This window comes from Salvelinus fontinalis, chromosome 5 (assembly GCF_029448725.1).
Source record: "Salvelinus fontinalis isolate EN_2023a chromosome 5, ASM2944872v1, whole genome shotgun sequence".
Lineage (NCBI taxonomy): Eukaryota > Metazoa > Chordata > Actinopteri > Salmoniformes > Salmonidae > Salvelinus > Salvelinus fontinalis.
This window is the reverse complement of record NC_074669.1, coordinates 29,404,202-29,427,169: the sequence shown is the minus strand read 5'-3', so window position 1 is coordinate 29,427,169 and position 22,968 is coordinate 29,404,202. Positions and strand designations below refer to the sequence as shown.

Sequence of the window (22,968 nt, the reverse complement as noted above, 5' to 3'; positions counted from 1 at the left end):
GCCCAAGACAACTACAGAGTCATTGGCTGTATAGATATACCGTTCAAGTTTCCCTCTACAGCAGATGTTGAGGAGTACAGGAATCGTAAAAACTTGTTCTCAATAAATGTACAAAGTGTGTGCACTCCCAATTTGCAGTTTTCCAACATTGTTGCACAGATTTTCCAAAACATCTCTTTGTATGCTCAGCTTGAAGGGGGACAACATAGTGGAATCATACTTGGTGACAGTGGGTATGCAGCACCCCCTTTTTCTTCAACCCCTATCTTCATGCAATAGGGCCTAAGCAACAACGGTACAACCAAGCTCATATCTGCACCAGAGGTGTAGTGGATCGCATGTTTGGTGTATGGAAGAGACATTTCCAGTGTCTCAGAAACACATTGCGCTTTCAACCAATAAGATGCTGCATTGTCATAATTGCAACAGCAGTGCTTCACAATTAGTGCAAACAGCATGGCTGCCCAGATCCTCACTTTGAAGATGAGGATGACCCAGAAGTTCCCGTGGTTGACGCAGACAATGACAGAAATGGACTAGCCTGCAGAAATGCTTTTGCTATGGAGCACTTCTCACCCAAAGATAGCTCAAGTGATTGAAGCAAACAATATCCATGTATTGGTAACCATGATGGTTTTAATTCACAAATGGAAATATCGGGACCCCTAAGAACATTGGTACTGCTGCTTCATGTTTCACTCTTCCTCCTTAAATAATTGGCTCATGAAATTCCATTGCCAGTTTCTCATGCATGCTCAGCTTTTTTGTCTTTGTCCTCCGGCCCAGGTTATTGACACAGTCTTCACTCCTGGCTACTGCAGATGTAGCAGGCTGACCTTCATCCCGTCTTATCCCTTCCAAGCTATGGTGATCATATGCCTCTAGAAAATTATTACATTGCTGCATTATTGAGTTGAGTTCATTACAAGAATTGAGTTCATTACATAATTTTTATTATGGGAGTGCAAGAGATGACTGACAACATTCCATATTCGCTGCAGTGCGGGAATGGAACATGTTGAATGAATGTGTCCAACCAAATGAAGATTGGAACGGACCCCCATCTGAACTGTCCAAATACCATCCAGGGGTTGCTCGCTATCAATAATCCCGGTCAACTAGTCCCCCAGTTCATTTGTCTCTGGTCTTACTGGGGGTCCGCCATCAGTCTTGAAACATTCCCTACGAGCATGAACATTTGTCTTATTTAAGTAGGTTTTATGTTTTTCACAGGACCTTAGAAAGACAAGACACTATGAAAATTATATTAGTAATTGTATATGACATTGTTTGTGTTACATTTCTGTCACACAAATAGATTTAGGCCCAATTGTGTTGTGTTACACAAGAAAACGAACATTTAAAAGTGACTCTGATTTGTAAAAGTGGACCAAGAGTAAATACAGTATCTTACCTGAAGTTGTTGTAGCGTCATTTTGTTTCCTTTTTAATTTGAGTGGAATTCATTACAAATGGTAGTACAAGCATTATTTGTCTTGTTTTCTGTTGATGAATCATGCTGTTTGTTCTCGATAATTGGGTGTTTAACACAATTCGCTTCAAGGGTTCACTGGAACTCTTTGAATGTTTTATTGACCTCCGTCCATTGTTTGGTTGGTAACACTTGACTTGATACGCAGTGTCATAACATTTTATGACACAGTCATAATCATGTCATAATTTGTCATAACAGCTGACATAATGTGTCATAACCTGTCATAATAAGGTCATAACACTGTCATGACCCATGTATTGTGACATAGATTGCGTTATTTTATGGCTATTTATGGTACCTACATAATAGTGTCAAAACCCACATTTATTCAAATTAGTTTTTTCCCTGCCAAAAAGTTTCCTTTCGTTTGAAAGTTTGTTTCTTAAATCTTTTGTTGTTGTTGTAATGATTTCTTTACAGTCGTGTTTTTTTCATCATATTTTAAATGACTTATATAAATTAAACTTTATGACACTGTCATGAAGCTATATGAACATCCTGTGTCACTTAACTTGGACTAAGAAAATACACTTTATGACACTGTCGAAAAGCATTATGACCATCATACAAGCCAGATAGGCCTAGATGTACATGCCCTTATATCAGTAATCAGTCAAAAAGAGGGTGTCTTGTCCTGCTCCTGAAGTCTGCTACTGCATTCATCCCGGTCACCAGCAACAGAGCATTGTCTGACATCAATGTGTGCGCAATTACAATTATAATTTAATATGGTCAATTAAAAAATATATATATTACAAACATACTGTTGACATGTGTCAAGGGTATGGTGTAATGGAATGTTTTGCCTTGTGTGGTACATTTTGTGGGTTTTGACACTCATATGTAGGTGTCATAACCAGCCATAAAATAACTACCATGGGTGGTTGTGTGTGTTTTTACACTCTTATGTAGGTGTCATAACCAGCCATGACACAACAGGTCTAAATATACATGTATGGTCATGACAGTTTTATGACCATATTTGAACAGGTTATGACAAGTTATGTCAGTTGTTATGACATATTGTGACATGGTTATGACCGTGTCATAACGTGTTATACCGATGGGTGTCGAGTAAAGTGTTACCGTTTGGTTTAGGTGACTTGCTCCTCAGGTCAGCACCAAGTGCACATCATTAACATAATTAGGCTTCACAAAGATTAACTGGTTAGTCTGTATTTACCTTAGTCTGGGACTCCCTAGTCTAGAACTAATTAATCTGAAGTTAAGCAACGTCTCAGAAAGCCATTTTTTTAATCTGGATTCATTTAAGTAGAGTTATCCTAGTCATGACTTACATTAAACTCTGTCAGGGAAACTGCCCCGTAGTGTATTTGAGGTTTTAAAAGGTTTCTAAAGTGTGTAATTTCTGACTTGATTTTCCTTATGAAAAATGTATCAAACACTACAAAAATGTCCATTAACTATAATCCACATAATAATTCACATTTCCTGTTGCTGCAGGATTATTTTCCTGCTTTTCTCAGACTCCAGTATTTATGCTGCAGTAGTTTATGTGTCGGGGGGCTAGGGTCAGTTGGTTATATCTGGAGTACTTCTCCTGTCTTATCCGGTGTCCTGTGTGAATTTAAGTATGCTCTCTCTAATTCTCTCCTTCTCTCTTTCTTTCTCTCTCGGAGGACCTGAGCCCTAGGACCATGCGTCAGGACTACCGGGCATGATGACTCCTTGCTGTCCCCAGTCCACCTGGCCTTGCTGCTGTTCCAGTTTCAACTGTTCTGCCTGCGGCTATGGAACCCTGACCTGTCCACCGGACGTGCTACCTGTCCCAGACCTACTGTTTTCAACTCTCTAGAGACCGCAGGAGCGGTAGAGATACTCTTAATGATCGGCTATGAAAAGCCAACTGACATTTACTTCTGATTATTATTTGACCATGCTGGTCATTTATGAACATTTGAACATCTTAGCCATGTTCTGTTATAATCTCCACCCGGCACAGCCAGAAGAGGACTGGCCACCCCTCATAGCATGGTTCCTCTCTAGGTTTCTTCCTAGGTTTTGGCCTTTCTAAGGAGTTTTTCCTAGCCGCCGTGCTTCTACACCTGCATTGCTTGCTGTTTGGGGTTTTAGGCTGGGTTTCTGTACAGCACTTCGAGATATTAGCTGATGTACGAAGGGCTATATAAAATAAACTTGATTTGATTTGATTTGATCTGTAGCAAACTGGCTCAAATTAAGATCCTAAATCTGTACACACAGTTTTAAAAAAGCACAACCTTCTTTAAAAAAACAGGACGTTTTATTATAAACAAAAGTTAATTTACTACAGTATAGAAGCATGAAATAGACTTTGTTAGGCAAATTTTACAATAGGAAAAAATTATTTTTTAAATGCCCATCATTGTTAAAGTGGAAATCAGCAGAAGAAACCATAACAAAGCGGTCTCCTCAGCCCTGGTTTGGTAAATCAAATTTTATCTGTCACATGCGCTAAAATGCTTACTTACAAACATTGTAGGTTAAGGGTTTGTAAGTAAGCATTTTAGCGCATGTGACAGATAAAATTTGTGCAAATTTTCAAACGGCCTCTTAATATATTTTTGCTCTTACAATATGCATATTGTTAATACTATTGGATAGAAAAGAGTCTATAGTTTCTAAAACCGTTTTAATTTTTTCTCTGAGTGGAACACAAGTCCTTTGGCAGCACTTTCCCCGACCAGGAAGTAAAATGCAAGATGTTTATGCTCGCTTCAACGCTCTGCCTATACATGGTCATGCCACCTATGACCCGAAACACACCTCGTACGCCTTCCTCTGGGTGTCAAGAGGACGTCAGAAGAGAAATCTTGCGTTTATCTTGTTCTGACGTGAAATAAGACCTATTTCTTTGGCGTGACCGTCAATTTCAGGAAGTCAGAAGCGCACGACTTGGGAGAGATATCATGTTTTGTTTTGCTGCCGTTTCTGATGTGAACTATCTCCAGCTCGGATTTGATTTGATAAATGAGACCATGTCATCGTAATGTATGTTTTTTCAATATAGTTTAATCAGATTATTTGAATTTTTTCGGGAGTTTTGCCGTGTTCCGTAATGTTTCCTTTGTTTACGTTGGAGAGATCCATGCCACTCGACTAGTACCCCTGCTAAATGAAGATGGAAAGTTGCCATTCTGAATGGATTGAACGACTCTTCTGGACTAAGGACAACTTGATCAACATTCTGATGAAAGATCAGCCAAAGTAAGACCAAATTTATAATGTTATTTCATATATCTGTCGTGCATGTCAACTGGTCGCGCCCGCCCAAGTGTGTCTGTCTGGCGTGGCTATGCTAATTTAGCGCTACATTTAGTTTGAAGTAAAACATTTCATAAATCGGAAATATTGTCTGGAATCACAAGAATCCTGTTTTTCAATTGCTGCACAGTATGTATTTCTCCGAAATGTTTTATGAGGAGTAATTAGGTATTTGATGTTGGTGTCTGTAAATGTTATGGCTGCTTTCGGTGCAATTTTTGAGTGTAGCTGAAATGTAATTTATGATTTATACCATAAATATGCACATAAAAAAAAAAAAAACATATGCTATACAATAAATATGTTATCAGACTGTCATCTTAGGAAGTTGTTTCTTGGTTAGTGGCTATATATATCTTCATTTGGTCGAATTTGTGATGGGGTACGTCAGTTGAACTAAGCTAATGAGGTATTTATAAGATATTTTCTTCAAGAATCAATGGGTACACATCATTAATTTCTAAGTCCAAAAATGTTTGTCACAACTTCTGATTGCCCCTTGAAGGCCACATTTACACGTGTAGCTAACATATTTAGTTTTAATTATTGTGTTTTATTGAGAAGACACACAGTTATACATGAAAATAGTCAAATAAAGACAATACTCCTTGTCACTCATTGTTATGTCAAACATTTGGCTTGACAATCACAGCAATGGAGTAGGCAAGAACACAAACATATCTGCGACCAAGCTAATCCAAGCAGAACTGTAAACTGGTCCAATATAATGGACCCGTTTCATCTGGCTTATGGGTCCAACTGCTCGCAGATGTCTTGGCCTTGTTTTTAGGAGTACAGGATCATGCTGGAGAAGAAGCCATGCGAGGGGAAAGAAGGGGAGGGAGCAGGGGGAAGTGGTTGTCCTAGTGACAGTACATTTTAAAAGCGTGCACGGATACGCTCCAGAGGGTCTGTTTCCCACATCTTGGGGTCCCAGGCCTGGAACCAGCCGGTGAAGGTTGGCGGTTCCATTCCCTGCTTGATCGTGGTGATGGCAATGCCTCGGCGTCCAGAGGGGTCTGAATTCAAGTAGTCTGTCGCTGAAAGACAAAAAGAAAGCTCTACATTAAGTCCCATAGATTGACACTTTTTGTCAATGACTACAATGAGGTAGGGATAGAGTGTATGTATGAACAATGGCCAATAAATCCAGATTATTAATCAATCCTACCAATTTTTGCTGATCCGGTCCTCTCCACTTCGTTGGCCTCGTTGCCTATCCAGAGGAAGACCTATTAAAATAATAAAAATAGAGAGTGAATCATCAATAGAAATAGAATAAATAGACAGACATTCCCAGTCAAGTCAATGCTCCATGATGTGTGGACCGGCGGCCATATTAATTGTACTGTGTGTGTTCCCATGCCACGAACAATGATTTACACTAGATGACAGACAGGAGGTGCTGTTTTGAAGCAACCACGCCTCCTTCTTGGCATTCCCCAACCATTGTAAATAAAACAATTTAAGCTACAGAAATACATGTATTGATGTCTACATTTGTTTTTGCCACCATTATTCTATTATAGACACCTTAATCTATACTTTTAAATAATATTATGTGAGCTAATAAATATATATGTTTTAAAAAGTCCTTAAAGTAAACATTTTATATACTGTATATTTTTTATCTTATGTTACTGTTCCCACTACAACAAAAACATTCTTAAATACATGTCATTTTGTCCTTTAAACATTTAATTGAAATACTGTAGAATTCCATTCATTCCTATGGATGACTGCCAATACGGCTGACCGGTAGCTTCAAAGCCTCTCATTGGCCAATACATAGTACCAGCAATCCAGGGTTTATATACATCAGGAAGTATGTCATTCTATTTCTATAAGATCAACCTTGCACACTCAAATTATTATACAGGAAACAATAAAAGCAGGATGTGAAGAGGGATTGGAGGATTGGACCACTACCTCTAAAAACTCATGGCAGGACTCAAGTTGCATCAGAGCCACTGGGATCATGCGGATAATACTGTCTAATGGTTTTATAATGGTATTCCACATCATGCCAAGACCTTACCTGATCCCAAGTGTCCAGAAGCATGACATCATCGGTTGCCAAGTCTGACTGGTTGAAATCTCCAGGCACCTCCTCAGCCTGAGAGAGAAAGACAAAGAAAAAGAGAAAGAGAAAAATACAGAGTATCCTTTGATGTCTCCAACCTTCACAACGAAATAGGCCGTCCCTTCATTAAGAGAAAGCATTCCTCCACTCACTATGAGTCTGCCAGTCTTGTTAGAGCAGCCAAACAGGCGTGGTGGCTTCACCATCTTCTGCAGACAGCTGGAGGTCTGGTACTCCTTCTTCCCTCCCAGAGCAGACCAGAACCCAGCTGGGGAAGAGAGCAGAATATGGTACATCAAAAGACTCATCATACCAGTTTCATTCAATGCAAATGGAGAAACATCAGAAAAATACAAGAATAAATTATAGTGAGTACATCATTTTGTAATGATTGTTCAAATGTAATATTTGCTAATAAAAGCACTGCAATAAAAGTATTTAAAATAGAAAAAAATGAATGTAAAATAAATCCTTTCATCACTAAGGCCCGTTTTGTTATGACAGTCACCAGGTGTAAGACTACAACACCCACCAGGCTCCTTGCCCTCTGACACCACAGTGGCACGCCCTCCTCCCAGGAAAGAGGTGACATGCTGTGCCGCAGCCATCTCCTCCTCAGTGGCCCCCACTCCCCTCCACAGGAACATAGTGTCAGAGGACTTCAGCACAAAGACATCATTGGTGTTCAGGAACGCAGCAGAGGGCTCCACCTGAGGAGAGGATTGGAGACGGGGAGGGCACGAAGTCTTGAATCTTGCGTCGTTTTATAAATCAACTCATACACCCTGTACCATTTTTGATGTACCATCGCTACATCAAAAATCTCTTTCCAACTATTTTCAGTTTGTATGGCACAGCTGTCAACATCCTGGTCCTCAAATGAAACTGGCATACTGTCCTATTTATGCTACTTTTATTCCCCCTGTCAGTTTTGATCCTTTATATTAGGCAGACAGACCAGTTCCTTACCTCCTCCTGCTGCCACCTGCCTCCTCCATTTTTGTGGTAATGGTGTAATCAATTGGTTGTAATCTTGGATTGAGTAGACCTTCCCATACAATTCTGATAACTCCATAAAATACATAACTCTACCATTCCAATTTACAATATCATTTAACAACAAAAAACCCTTTTCAAACATATTTAACATAAATACAGGTTTTTTATTAACCAGCACATTTGAGTTCAGCCATAATATTTGTTCTATTTTTTCAGGGGGATGAAATTGAAATTGTAACCAGCTCTGCAGTGCTTGCTTGAAAAAGAGAGATACTTGAAAAATGTTTAATTTTAAATTAATCGAAAATGGGACATGGCAATCTGCACAAAGGCAAAAAGGCCATTTTTAAACAATGGATGAGCTTTTCTTAGTAATCTATTTGAAAAACATTTAGGGTTCAAGAAAAAGCTTTTAGAGAGAGGTTTAGTGCTTTTACATTTAATAACCTCAACCCACACAATTCATATTCATTATATAGACAGGCATGCTTTATCTTGTCTGGTTTAGCGTCCCAGATATACGTGTTTGTTGTGTGATTGACTGACCTCTACAGCCCGTGTGGCCTTGGTGGAGCTCTGGCGGATGTGGAAGAGGCGTGTGGAGCCCACCTTGCTCTGGCCCCCCTTACGGGACGTTCCGCCCAGGTGGATCACCATGGGCTTCCCCTTGAACAGACTCATCAGGTGGGCCGGCTCCTGGCCCTGAGTCACACGCACCTGGAGGAGAGAGGAGAGGAGACATTTCAACACAACCATTAGACCATGGGCTTTCACAGCCAGGTTGTTACTGTAAAACAGATTTTGTTCTCAATGACTTACCTGGCTCAGGTTAAATAAATAAATCACACTTCCAAACTACAAAGACAAGAGGACACTTCTCTGAGTGTTTGAAAGACATATGAGGTGTGTTTAAATCAGATTTATCTGAATGGGGAGCAGTTGTTCTTGGATTGTCTTTGTACAGTAAGTCTTACTTGGACAGGTGAGCCTCCCATGGAGTCGTCCAGCCTGACCGTCAGGAAGGCAGAAGCAGCCAGCTCATCCTGAGTACACTTCCGCCCCTGCCTGAAGACATCAATCAATCAATATATCAATCCATCAATCACTGTTATGGTATGGGATAACATAGACACAAACAGAGAGAACTTAATGTGCTCCTGCAGTTACACTGAGTATACAACAAATTAAGAACACCTGCTCTTTCCATGACATAGACTGACCAGGTGAATCCAGGTGAAAGCTATGATCCCTTATTGATGTCACTTGTTAAATCCACTTCAATCAGTGTAGATGAAGGGGAGGAGACAGGTTAAAGAAGGATTTTTATGCCTTGAGACAATTAAGACATGGATTGTGTGTATGTGCCATTCAGAGGGTGAATGGGCAAGAAAAAAAAGATTTAAGTGCCTTTGAACAGGGTATGGTAGTAGGTCCTAGGGGCGCTGGTGTGTGTCAAGAACTGCAATGCTGCTGGGGTTTTCATGCTCAACAGTTTCCCTTGTGCATCAAGAATGGTCCACCACCCATAAGGACATCCAGCCAACTTGACACAACTGTGGGAAGCATTGAAGTCAACATGGGCCAGCATCGCTGTGGAACGTTTTTGACACCTTGTAGAGTCCATGCCCGACGAATTGAGGCTGTTCTGAGGCCAAAAGGGCACAACTCAATATTTGGAAGGTGTTCTCAATGTTTGGTATACTCAGTCTTTAGCTCCAGTCTGATGATGGCTCTCTCTTGTGGCGACATGGTGAACAACACTCACCAGGTGTAGATGATATGCTGCTCCCTGCCTCCTAGGCGGTAGCTGTACAGGACCAGGTAGCAGTCACCTCCATAGAACTGGCCGTAGCTGGAGGGGTCCACTGGCACCTGGGCACCATCCTCCACACGCCACACCTGAGGAGGAGAAGCATCGCCTTTATTTACCAAGGTGCAACTCTCAGTGTGTGGTACATTAAAAACAATTCACATATGGGCTGGGTGGTCTAGTGGTCGGGACGGCAGCCTCCAGCACACATGCACAAGTTGGCCTACTTCCTTGTAACACATTCTCCCTCTGCCTGTTATTCTCTCTATGGCTCTATGGCACATTGGAGAAGGAGGTCTGAGGGGGATGGACCTTGGATGTTCTCCTCCAAAACAGTTCAGAAGTAGGTGAGGAGATAAGATGAAAGGATTTTTGGAAAGACAAATTGAGATTCACTCTTTTCACTATTCTCACACCACCAGGAGTAGTAGAATTATACAGCTATGTAAAAATATTTGAAAGTACTATTTAAGTCGTTTTTTGGGGTATCTGTACTTTACTATTTATATTTTTGACATATTTATATTTACTTTTACTTCACTACATTCCTAAAGAAAAGTATGTACTTTTACTCCATACATTTTCCCTGACACCCAAAAGTACTCGTTACATTTTGAATGCTTAGCAGGACAGGAAAATATTATAATGCACACACTTATCAAGAGAACATCCCTGGTCATCCCTACTGCCTCTGATCTGGCGGACTCACTAAACACATGCGTTGTTTGTAAATTATGTCTGAGTGTTGGAGCATGCCCCTGGCTATCCATAAATAAAAATCACAAAAATTAAAATGGTGCCGTCTGATTTGCATAATATAAGGAATTTGAAATTATTCATACTTTTACTTTTGATTCTTAAGTATATTTTAGCAATTACATTTACTTTTGTTACTTAAGTGTATTTAAAACCAAATACGTTTAGACTTTTACTCAACTAGGATTTTACTGGGTGACTTTTACTTTTACTTGAGTCATTTTCTATTAAGGAATCTTTACTTTTACTCAAGTATGACAATTGGGTATTTTCCACCACTGGAATTAGATCATCATACTGAATCTCATCACTAGATTCTCTCAGCAGTACCTGAACCTTCCCGGATCCATCATCCACCATGCCGTGTTGGGCAACCATGGTCTTGTTGGTGTGTAGGGCGGAGGAGTCGAAGGGGACCTGCTCCACCCTGGCAATACGTCCCACACTGTAGGCCTGGCCTGGGCCCGTGGTCTGGTCCTTATCCTTCCAGTTACAGAAGAACTGCTTAAACAGGGTAGTCTCTCCTCCGCACGGCAACACCTGGATCTGTACAGGACAGAAGAAGACATCAAAGGACTTCAATCATTCAACCCACATATCTGTAAAGGGACATGATAGCAGTAGATCCAAAGGAATTGGTCAATACACAGAACTGAGTGAGTGGTGATGGGATGTGGAGAGGTTGTTGTTGTAGTGTATGACTTTTGCACAATTCAGCAGCAGTAGGGTAGAAAGGTTACTGTCATGGTGCATAACTTTGGCCTGCGAATGCGCGGCAGCAGTCTGAAGACATGTTTGCTGTAACGTTACCTGGGTCTGCTTGGGGTAATTCTTCTCCTTGATGAACTGTTCTGCAGCATTCATGGCAGCCTTGCGCTCATCTGTGGAGGCACTAGGTCCTTTCCAGACAAAGATCTTGCAGTCCGATCCGTTGTCCAGAATGTAACACTCGCTGGGAGAGAGCATCTCTTGTTTGAAGGGGCTGGTCTGGGCCACCACTGACACCGTCATGGAGCCGGCCGCATCAGAGATCTACAACCCAATACAATACATCTTTATTCATCCACATTATACAGAGATAACTGAAATGGACCATTGTGCTTTCTCAGTACACAGCGCCACCACAAAACATACACATATGACAGACTGGGAACAGCACAGGGTTGTGAGTCTTTACCATGTAGAGAGCTCCCTTCTTGTTGGATTTTTCAACAGTCTCGTCATCAGGGCTTCCTGCAGCGATGTTGGGTTTGGGCCCCAGAGCCTTAACATAAACACAAACACAGCAATTATTAATACCGTGAATAAGGAGAAATAAGTCATAGCCAAGTTTATCAGCTCTCCCTATGAAGTCCCATTGCGCTCATCTACTGTTCCACCGTTGCATAAAAACCCTTGTATAGAGTTTGTGACCACCGGTCAAGACCAGGAACAACCCCTTACCTTTTAAAAATGCATTAAATGAGACAAAATAGAAGACAGCTAAAATGATTCAAGTTCATACTGCAATGTCTTAGTGTGCTAAAAGGGCATAATAATGCCAGATGCCAGTAACCCTCGCTCCCATATTCCCTTCCTGTATTACAGGGACAGAAAGTGGTGGTGAAGGTGACTCACGTCGATGACAATCCCAAACTGCCCCCTCGCCCCTATCAACTCGCTCGAAGGGCCCTCCGTCGTCACGTGTTGCTGACGAAACTCCGAGGGTGACCTCCAGAGAGTAGGGATATGATCAATAAACCCATCAACTTCGGAACACACTCCTTACTTGAATGATGCAATACATGTTCCACTTTTAAACAATAAAACGACCATGAAATTCAAATTAACGAATCCCCCTGTTGTTTTACAAGATATAAACCACAGTAACAGTTAAACATTTAATTTGGGAGGTATGTCATCTGTTACATGTATCAAGTCTCGAAATCAGACATTAACAAATGCAAACAACATATAATTAGGAATGCCTCTCCATTATTTTATGAAATTGCGCAGACTCCAAACATATCGCAGTGCGTGTCGGGATAGCACTTCGCTCTGAAGCCTGCTGGCTCGGTGGAAGTGACTGAAGGTCTAATTAGCCCCTACACTCTCGATCATCTTCACTCCCTCAGCAATGAGACACTTGTGCAAATGGCAGAGGTGCGTGTGAACGTGCAATTGGAGGGGGAGCGGTGAGGGGATGATTTGGGACTCAGTCGAGGCTCTCCTCCCTCCTCGATCATCTCTGTGTGTGTGTGTGTGTGTGTGTGTGTGTGTGTGTGTGTGTGTGTGTGTGTGTGTGTGTGTGTGTGTGTGTGTGTGTGTGTGTGTGTGTGTGTGTGTGTTTGGATAAGAGAGTGTTAAATTACTAAAATGTAAAAATGCAAATGTCTCACGTTGATGATAGCCTCTGGCTCTCCTCCCTCCTCAACAATTTGCAGCTTGGCCCGGCCATTCCTCTCGTTGTCACGGACATCGATGGCCACCTCGGACGCCTTCAGTCGCTCGAAGCGGTTGCACTCACTGCCACACCACTGGAAGATGTCCTGAGAATAGAAACAAAAGTTCTCTTATTAATGGCCATGACTCAGACTTATGGTAAGGGAGGAGTCTTGCCTCTGGATTTAACTACTTATGCATGCTCATGTATGCTCCACAAAATAACAACTGGGGTATTTTACTGCCCTCTCCTTCTTTGGAGCCGTCATCCCTCCCATTACACATATGCAAACATTGTGCTTCTGCCTATGTGACAATCCCCTTATGTAGCATCGACTAAGTTCAATGCACGAGGGTCTGGTTGAGGAGACCTAACTCCTTAACTTCTAATTTCATCATTGAGCTTCGTCACTGATACCCTATCCCAGCTCACCTTTCCCAGGTCGACGATGAAGCAGTCCCCACTGTTGAAGCTGGACCAGGACATGTCCACCTCTGTGGCTCTGATGACCCTGCGGCCCTTGATGTGCAGCAGACGCTTGACGTTCATCTCGTTGGTCACCACGTGCTGGAAGCCAGAGGCCACCCCACCTTGCTGAGGGACAGAGAATTTAAATAATGTGTCAGGTTAACAAAGCTAACAATAAAACATAGTTTATAAGAAGTTTATATGCACAGTGAGTATACCAAACATTAGGAACACCTTCCTAATATTGAGTTGCACCCTCCTGCTTTTGCCCTCAGAACAGCCTCAATTAGTCGGACATGGACTCTACAAGGTGACGAAAGCATTCCACCGTGATGCTGGCCCATGTTGACTCCAATGCTTCCCAAAATTGTGTCAAGTTGGCTGGATGTCCTTTGGGTGGTGGACCATTCTTTATATACACGGGAAACTGTTGAGTGTGAAAAACCCAGCAGCGTTGCAGTTCTTTACACAAACCGGTGCACCTGGCACCTACTACCATACCCCATTCAAAGGTACTTAAATATTTTGTCTTGCCCATTCACCCTCTAAATGGCACACATACACAATCCATGTCTCAATTGTCTCAAAGCTTAAAAATCCTTCTTTAACCTCTTAGCCTGTCTCCTCCCCTTCATCTACACTGATTGGAGTGGATTTAACAAGTGACATCAATAAGAGATCATAGCTTTCACCTGGATTCACCTGGTCAGTCTGTCAGGGGTATTGAACTCTTACCCTATGAGGTCCGGAGCCTGCTGGTTTTCTGTTCTACCTGATAATGAATTGCACCCACCTAAATCAGTCCCTAATTAGAGGGCAACAATGAAAAAAGCAGTGGAACTGACTTCAAGGTCCAGAGTTGAGTTATAGGGGTCTCTGTCTTGAAAACTTGATTGCTGAGAAGCAAAACATTTTAGGACTATGTCAACAATTAACTAATGAAAGAAATACCAAAAGATAGTTTTTGGGTGGAATTTTCCATACATTTTTTGTATACTCAGTGTATATTACATATGTTACAAACTCCAACTTCAAAGTTCATTGTGAGTAACTTTGTCCAGAGTAGTAAGTAAATATTTACTTCCAAGGCTTCCTTCTGAAAAAAGACCCAGATGTGCCCTCCCTCAGCCTGTCTGACATTTCAAACTCTCCATAGCAACCTTCTATGGAAAACTTTAACCATTGTTAAAGCTAAAACTTAAAGACACAGTCCTTTAAATAGTACAGTTAGCTTTTTGGCAACATGTGTCGAGAATCATTAGTATTTCAACACAGGATTGGACCCTTTTTTTTCAATTTTCGCCTAAAATGACATACCCAAATCTAACTGCCCGTAGCTCAGCACCTGAAGCAAGGATATTCATATTCTTGATACCGTTTGAAAGGAAACACTTTGAAGTTTGTGGAAATGAAATTAATGTAGGAGAATATAACACATTAGATCTGGTAAAAGATCATACAAAGAAAAAAACATGTGTTTTTTTCATCATCTTTGAAATGCAAGAGAAAGGCCAGTATCTAACTTAGGACTCTAGGTACAATTTAGATTTTGGCCACTAGACGGCAGCAGTGTATGTGCAAAGTTGTAGACTGATCCAATGACCCATTGTATTTCTGTTCAAAATGCTGTATCAAGTCTGCCCAAATGTGCCTAATTGGTCAATATATACATTTTCAAGTACATAACAGTACACTCTCCTCAAACAATAGCATGGTATGTTTTCACTGTAATAGCTACTGTAAATTGGACAGTGCAGTTAGATTAACAAGAATTTAAGCTTTCTGCCGATATAAGACATGTCTATGTCCTGGGAAATGTTCTTGTTACTTACAATGTCATACTAATCACATTAGCGCAACCGTCCCGTGGGTAGGACACCGATCTGAAGAGATCCTTAACTTAATGGGAGTGTTGATGTTGGGATGGTCCTGATTAGAGAATAGATTACTACACCTTTGACCACCCATTGTAGGACCCTGTAATTCAATAGATCTAAACTTCAGTCTCATTAGTGACCAAGTTCAAATTTGAATCTACTTTGTTGTCAATACTTGGTTATCAATACTTAACCTAATAATGCAAAACCCGCACACATTATTTTCCTTCCCTTCACTGCATTGGGTTTCAATGTCATTGGCATACACAGAGAAGTATAGCAGTGAGCTGTATAATAACAGAGTAAGCTTCTAAGTGCTGGAAAGGAAAACAGAGACTTTCAGTCATTTTTAATGATACAGTTTTCAGTAATACCTCACCTTGTACTTGATGCCAGACTTGAAGTATCCCAGGAAGGTGATAGACTCATTGTTCTGGACCTCTCTAAATTGGACCGGGCCTCCGCCCAGGAAATCATCCAGTTGGGTGCCAAAGATGGCCGCCGCACCCATTTCATCCTGAGAACTTTCATTTCCTGTGGTATCAGCCAATAGAGACAGAGATGAGGAGTAAGATTACCAATGGGAAAGGCCATTGAACATACAGAACGATGTAGGGTGAAGTTCCCCCTTAGGCGGTGTTCTTGGGTCAGTTTTGCATTTTTCCTACTACTGATTAAGGTTAGGATTGCTGAATATAGCTGTGTACCTAGGGGAAACTTCACCCTGGAGCATTCAAAACATAAAAGGGAGGAACCATTCAGTCAATTATCAAATAAATATGACAGGTGAACTGACATGTGTCTTTTGATAATGCTTATCATTATCATTTTCTGCACGTATAGGATAGCAGTTAAAGGCTCAGCTTGAGTGACTCTGGTAGGATATATCAGTGGGGTAACCAGCTCTATCTCTCACCCATCCACATGTGGATGTAGTATGAGGGGGCGGCGGTGGTGTAGAGCAGAACGTAGCAGTCTCCAGTGAAGAAGTTCCCATAGAGCTGTTTAGGAACCGGCTTCAGATCCATCTTCTCCACACGCCATACCTGAAGACCAGGCCCCTTTCCTGCAATCTGGAACTCCTTATGGAACACCATGGTTCTGGAAGGGAGGAGGAGGAGCAGGAGAAGGAGAAAGCGAAGGGTTGATTAGGAGGAGGAGGAGGTGATGGAGAGTCAAGGTCATACACAAGATGACTGTCATTATCACTGACAAACACACAAAAAAATCAGAATCACAATAAAGTCAAAGATATGATGTAAACGTATGGCTCTTTATCACCAGTTAACGAGACCTTGGATAGTGTCTGTAGTGGTACACTCAAAAATAATGCTGGGTTAAAAAAATCAATCTTGGTAAATATTGGACAGAACACTTGTTGGGTTATTTTGGAACAGCCAGTTGGGTCACTTAGTTGGGTTTTTGATGCTGGCTTATTGAGCTATGACCCATCGGGTCAGATCAGAAGACTGGAAGAGTGGCTTCGTGGGTGCGTGGCTTTCAAATTGATATTTTTTGCCTCCCATGAGAGTAAATATCATTCTGGTTCATGTTATTTTGTATTGTCATCACTAATGAGGTTGAGCACTGACACTTTGTGGCTTTTATGAGGGTTCAAATCAAATCAAATCTTATTGGTCACATACACATGGTTAGCAGATGTTAATGCGAGTGTAGCGAAATGCTTGTCACACAAGAGTGTGAGTTGCTCAGGTGCCTATGCATATCCCAATGTTGGGAGAGTTAGCAATGTTACAATATTTAAATAATGTTAGAACATTTATATTAACATACGTAACTTGCAAAAAATATTGAAGAACATTTGAAATTTGCAGTGCACAAACAAATCATGATCAACAGGAATAACATTTACTCTCACGGGTGGCCAAAACGAACTATCTGAAAGCCACGTCACTAATAAGCCATGCCTCCAGTCTTCAAAGAAAACCACCCAACTAAGTGACCCTGGGTCAAAATAACCCTATTTGTGTTCTGTCCACTATTTACCCAGCGCTGGGTTGTTTTCAACCCAGCATTTTTTGAAGTGTAGAAGTACCAAAGTCCTAGGTTTCATAATACACCACTACTTTAGTATTGTGTCATATGTGTAATAGGATCATTACTGTACGTTGTACGTCAATTACGTTAGTTAATGTTTGACTGAATCCTTAGAGGCATTTATTACACAACACAAGTCAAAGCTCCAGGTAATATTTTCTCCAGGTAAACAGAGGAAATTATTGGCTCACTGAAGAGAAGGCCATATCACATGACTATTGACTTTAAAACAGTATTGTTTACTTAAGACAGGTGTGTGTTCTGTTGAATGACCCAATATTATGTCAACAGATCCCTGTGTCTGTTGTAAAACAAAGGAGTGGTTGCAGTTACGGATTTTCTGGAAACCGTTTTGCTGGGGCTAAAAATACAGATATTTCTGCCCATGTGAATGATTTTTTTCTTAGCAGCTACAATAGAGATCCTATGAAATTACTAGAGGGGCTTTGTCATACACCCTTAATGTTCAAGAATGGAGTGAAAGTGGCAGCCACATTGGTCAGGAACAAATCAAAACCAGTGTAATATGAGTTAATGGCAGTAGAGGCATAATCCAGATTTGATTTATGCAGGAACATAACAGATAGGCGTGTGATACATCAGAAATTGAGTAATAGAATTACTGTCAACCTAAAATATTGTCATATAATTATAAATACAGTTTATACAGGTTTTGTACAAATTTTCTATATAAATAGCCTCTAAAATACATTCAAAAAGACCATAAATGACTAAATGATTTGTTTTCTTGGTAAACTGTGAGTGCTATTATATGATACACTATCAGTACTTGTTGATTTTACAACTTGTCTAAGTCTTATCATCAACTGATTTCAGCCAGTTTATTGCTGTGGATTGACTGCCTTGTTTGAATGGAATGTTGGAATCATTCCTCTTAAACTGTCTGGCTAGCTAACTAACAAACATACAGTGAAGATAAATTCTTCAAATGTATTTTTTTCCACACTATCTTATCACAGCACTGGCAAACCATGGTTGACCAACTCCTTGACCAAAATGGCTGACACTTAGACCATCATCAGAAGGTAATGTCCATTGCATTCCATGCCTCAGTAGGCTTTTAAGCATAAGCATGATTTCATGTTCTTTTTTCAAAGTTAGGCTACATGCAGCCGTTTACATGTTGTCCAAAAAAGACATGATCAACATGTTCGTACATACTCGCAGATAGTTTTTTGCAGCAACACAAAACTCAAGTGGGGAGTTACATGTAGCTATTTAGCCAACATATCAAACGCAAGCAAGCCACAGACACAATGTCTAATATTTTTTTTTCACCATCATTGCAAACTTTGGCGAAGCAGGAAGCAGACAGGCAGTCAAAGCAGTAGTGTTATTTTTCAGCAACTCTGGCTAGTGACTATGACATGGCAGCAAGTACAAATATAAGCCCTACATCATCACACAAACAAAGATTCTTTTCACTCCAATGCAATGTATAAGGACAGCATCCTGCTTGTGCAGCTGCAATATCCCTTACAACAGACAGAGAAGATTGTAGCCTTCTCATTGGCCTTGTTCCTTCAAATCATCGCAGAGTTTTTACTTCAGCTGTCGAGAAAAATGAGTCAGAGACATAGGCTACTTCATTTATTTGGCAACGGTATTTAGTCTTTCTTTACTACGGATGTCATCCACATAGTTAAAGCAAAATGTCATGCTTTTAACATTGTGTGTGAAACCTTTTAGAATGTCGTGTTGTCAAACAACCGCTCTGTATCACAGAGGCAGTATGTCTCTCATACCTCATGTTTTTGTATCAATATCAGACGTACATGAAACCGGACACTTTACCATTACTCCTTAATGAGAATGGTGTCTATCTCGAACTCCGACAGTAACTCAATGTTGATCTAGGGTGGTGGTGCAAATGAGAGAGTGAGTCACATGAGCCCGACTGACTCGAGAGAAAGAACTATTTCTCTCCCTTTCTCTCTCTACTAATCTCTCTTTCTTTCTCTTTCTCTCAAACTGACTGTTCGGATGACTTATCCATTTCTCAACATTTCAGCATCTGAAAATGTATTGTGGTCCATATTCACCATACAAGCATACCTGACATGATTGCGTTCCAAACTTGAAATGTCATGTACATAAAGACGTGATAGAAGATATTTTTTCATTTTATTGATCTCAGCAAATACAGTGTTTTGATTGAAGCGTCTCATGAGACTGGATTGGAAAAATAAGAAACATTTTCCCCAAGACGGGAATCTGTAAACAAATGCCCCTGTAGCCCATGTGGTCCTCTAACCAATTACTCTCTCAGTATTCCGCAAGCAGCTCGATTCCTCTGTGGTTCTACTTGATGGGTTCTGGGCTAATTCACAACACTTACCCACCTCAGACGCCAAACAGTAAAAACTATAGGATGACAGACAGCAAAATGACATACACAATACATGACCAAAAGTATGTGAACACCTGCTCGTCGAACATCTCATTCCAAAATCATGGGCATTACTATCGAGTTGGTCCTCTCCGTAGCTGCTATAACAGCCTGCACTTTTCTAGGAAGGCTTTCAACTAGATGTTGGAACATTTCTGAGGGGACTTGCTTCCATTCAGCAACAAGAGCGTTAGTGAGGTCGGGCACTGATGTTGGGTGATTAGGCCTGGTTCGCAGTCAGCGATCCAATTCATCACAAAGGTGTTCGATGGGGATGAGGTTAGGGCTCTGTGCCGGCCAGTCAAGTTTTCCACACCGATCTCGACAAACCATTTCTGTCTGGACTTTGCTTTGTGCACGGGGGCATTGCCATGCTGAAACAGGAAAGGGCCTTCCCAAAACTATTGCCACAAAATTGGAAGCACAGTATTGTCTAGAATGTCATTGTATGCTGTAGCGTTAAGATTTCCCTTCATTGGAACTAAGGATCCTAGCCCAAACCATAAAAACAGCACCAGACGATTATTCCTCAGCCACCAAACTTTACTGTTGGCACTATGCATTGGGGCAGGTAGCATTCTCGTGGCATCCGCCAAACCCAGATTCGTCCATTGGACTGCCAGTTGGTGAAGCGTGATTCATTACTCCAGAGAAAGCGTTTCCACTGCTCCAGATTCTAATGGTGGCAAGCTTTACACCACGCCATCCGACGCATGGCATTGCACATGGTGATTTTAGGCTTGTGTGCGCCTGCTCGGCCATAGAAACCAATTTCATGAAGCTCCCAACGAACAGTTCTTGTGTTGACCATGCTTCCAGAGGTAGTTTGGAACTCGATAGTGAGTATTGCAACCGAGGACAGACAATTTTTAGGAGCTACACGCTCCAGCACTCGGCTGTCCCGTTCTGTTAGCTTGTGTGGCCTACCACTTCATGGCTGAGCCGTCGTTGCTTCTAAAAGTTTCCACTTCACAATAACAGCACTTACAGTTGACCGGGGTAGCTCTAGCAGGGCAGAAATTTGACAAACTGACTTGTTGGAAAGGTGGCATCCTATGACGGTGCCATGTTAAAAGTCACTGAGCTCTTCAGTAAGGCCATTCTACTGCAATGTTTGACTATGGAGATTGCATGGCTGTTTGCTCGATTTTATACACCTGTCAGCAACGGGTGTGGCTGAAATAACCGAATCCATTCATTTGAAGGTGTGTCCACATACTTTGTATATATAGTGTATAATTGATGTTATCTGTGTGACACACCCTCCCAAAAACATTTACACACTGCTACTTTTACATAAAATGTAATGTAAGATTGAGACATAAACGACATAATGAAAAATGAAAAAATATATGGAAAATAGAATAATTAATTAATTATCTGTCATTAGTTTATTTAGTTCACAATATCATTGTGTTAAAACATATCAATATGCAGAGATATATGGCAGAGATAGGCCTATATATTTTTTACCTCATATACCAATGTGTGTAACTTTCCATACTATTTATTCACTGCAGCATGCTAATACAGCAACTCAATTGAGCAATACAATTGAAAAATGGCTGTAGTATACAATAAAATGGATGTATTCTAAAATAAAATAAAAAATGTATGTGAAAGTCTTTCCAATATGGAATCATACTGTTAATTCCTCTGTAAAATATGAATATGACTCATATAGACGGTTTTTGCATAGGTTTTCCCCTCCTGGACCCTACTAGCTGAGCCACCAACTACAATTTAAAGGCACAGTTTATTACTGAAACAGTTCTTTTTTTTTTCCCCTCTGCCATTCTACACATTTTGTGGGAATTAACCTATTAACATGTATGCATCTATTCAAAAGAATAGCTAATATATCCAGCCAAACCAGAAATGTGTTTGCAGGGCAACTGCGATATGATAAAGAATAGACTGGCAGCAACATGTCACTTCACACCAAAGATTCTCCTGATAAACAAAAAAAATACTTTTAAGTTTAGTTCTCGTGTATATCTGTATCCTAATTGGATGAGAATTGCTGACGTAAGGATATAAAACGTCTGTATTTTTTTATTTTTTTTACCTGATAGTAGAAAACTTTCGAAGATGAACTCAGCAGCAAAGGCAGATGTGGATGTTGTGTAGTAGCCTATTCAAGATTCTGCAAAGATTGTGAGTGAGGCTATTATAAAGCCAGAGCATCTCGGAAAGAAGAGGCATCTCAAGCCCCACCCAATCCAATTTGCAAGTAACAACACGTCGTAAACTATAGCCGGGTGACAAAAAATAACTATCTGAAAACCACGCCCCTAATAAGCCATGTCTTCTGAAAATAGCCCGGTTACCCAAACATTTAACCATCAGTTGGGTTTTTATTAACTTTCATGCTGGGTTGACCCAGCACCTGAGGAGGTGTGCCCTTTTGGGGGTGTGACTTTCAGATTGTTTTGTCTATCTGTGGGAGTAAATGTAATTCCTGTTCATCATGTTAAGTTTGTACACTGCAGATTTTTTTTAAATTCAATAGTTTTGCACATCACATATTTGAATATAAATTTAATGAAAAGATACATAATGTGCTTGACTCCACCTTACAAAAACACGTTGCTGGATATTTGCAACATTACTATTTTAATATTAAAACAAAGTGGTAACAATCCCAACATTAAGATATGCATAGACAGTTGAGGAACTCATACTCTTGTGTAAGCCTCATTAATACTCATTAAGTCTGTGCTCAATCTTAGCAGAACCGATTAACTGGAATTAAATTTACTCTCACGGGTGGCAAAAAAATGAAAAAGCCACACCACTACTAAGCCACGCCTCCATTTTTGGGAGCCTATAAACAATTTATGTGAACAAAAAGTTATTTTATATTTCCCTCGGACATTGTACACATTTTATGGTGATTAACCTATTGACATTTATTCGAAAGAATACCCAATACATCTAGCCTACCTCAGATGAGTTTGCAAGGCAACTGCGATATGATAAAGAATAGACCAGCAGCAACGTTTCTTTAAAGCTAAAAATGCTGCTGATAAAGAAACAAATAACTTTTACAATATACAGAAAGTCAAGGATTATCTCTGATATCATTTAATGTAAATGAGAGGAGCCAATTTATTTTACAAATCTATCTGTATCCTAATTGTATGATAATTGCTGATTATACAACTTGTGTATTTTTCATTTTTTTTTACCTGATAGTAGAAAACTTTTGAAGATGAACTCAGCTGCAAAGTATGTGGATGCAGTGTAGTATTTCAGATTCTGAAAAGATTGAATGTGAGTGAGGCTATTATATAGCTGGAGCTTTGCGCTCAGAAAGAAGAGGC

The 22,968-nt window shown here is 40.5% G+C and overlaps 1 protein-coding gene across 2 annotated transcripts; it reads right to left on the bottom strand.

The window, feature by feature from the left end:
• Positions 1 to 5,308: 5,308 nt before the first annotated feature.
• On the bottom strand, positions 5,309 to 22,893 carry LOC129855450 (gelsolin-like). Of its 2 annotated transcripts, none has more exons than XM_055923119.1 (16): positions 22,834 to 22,893; positions 16,091 to 16,275; positions 15,554 to 15,708; positions 13,262 to 13,423; positions 12,786 to 12,935; positions 11,585 to 11,671; positions 11,218 to 11,439; positions 10,738 to 10,953; positions 9,607 to 9,740; positions 8,816 to 8,906; positions 8,388 to 8,558; positions 7,375 to 7,552; positions 6,995 to 7,110; positions 6,798 to 6,875; positions 5,931 to 5,991; positions 5,309 to 5,799 (listed from the first exon to the last, which is right to left on the bottom strand). In XM_055923119.1, exons 2-16 carry the CDS (start codon positions 16,269 to 16,271, stop codon positions 5,639 to 5,641), a joined length of 2,163 nt encoding a protein of 720 aa, XP_055779094.1. In that variant the 5' UTR covers positions 16,272 to 16,275; positions 22,834 to 22,893; the 3' UTR covers positions 5,309 to 5,638. The 2 variants fall into 2 exon arrangements, with proteins under 2 accessions (XP_055779094.1, XP_055779093.1); XM_055923118.1 differs by lacking the exon at positions 22,834 to 22,893 and adding an exon at positions 21,711 to 21,826.
• Between the last annotated feature and the right edge of the window lie 75 nt (positions 22,894 to 22,968).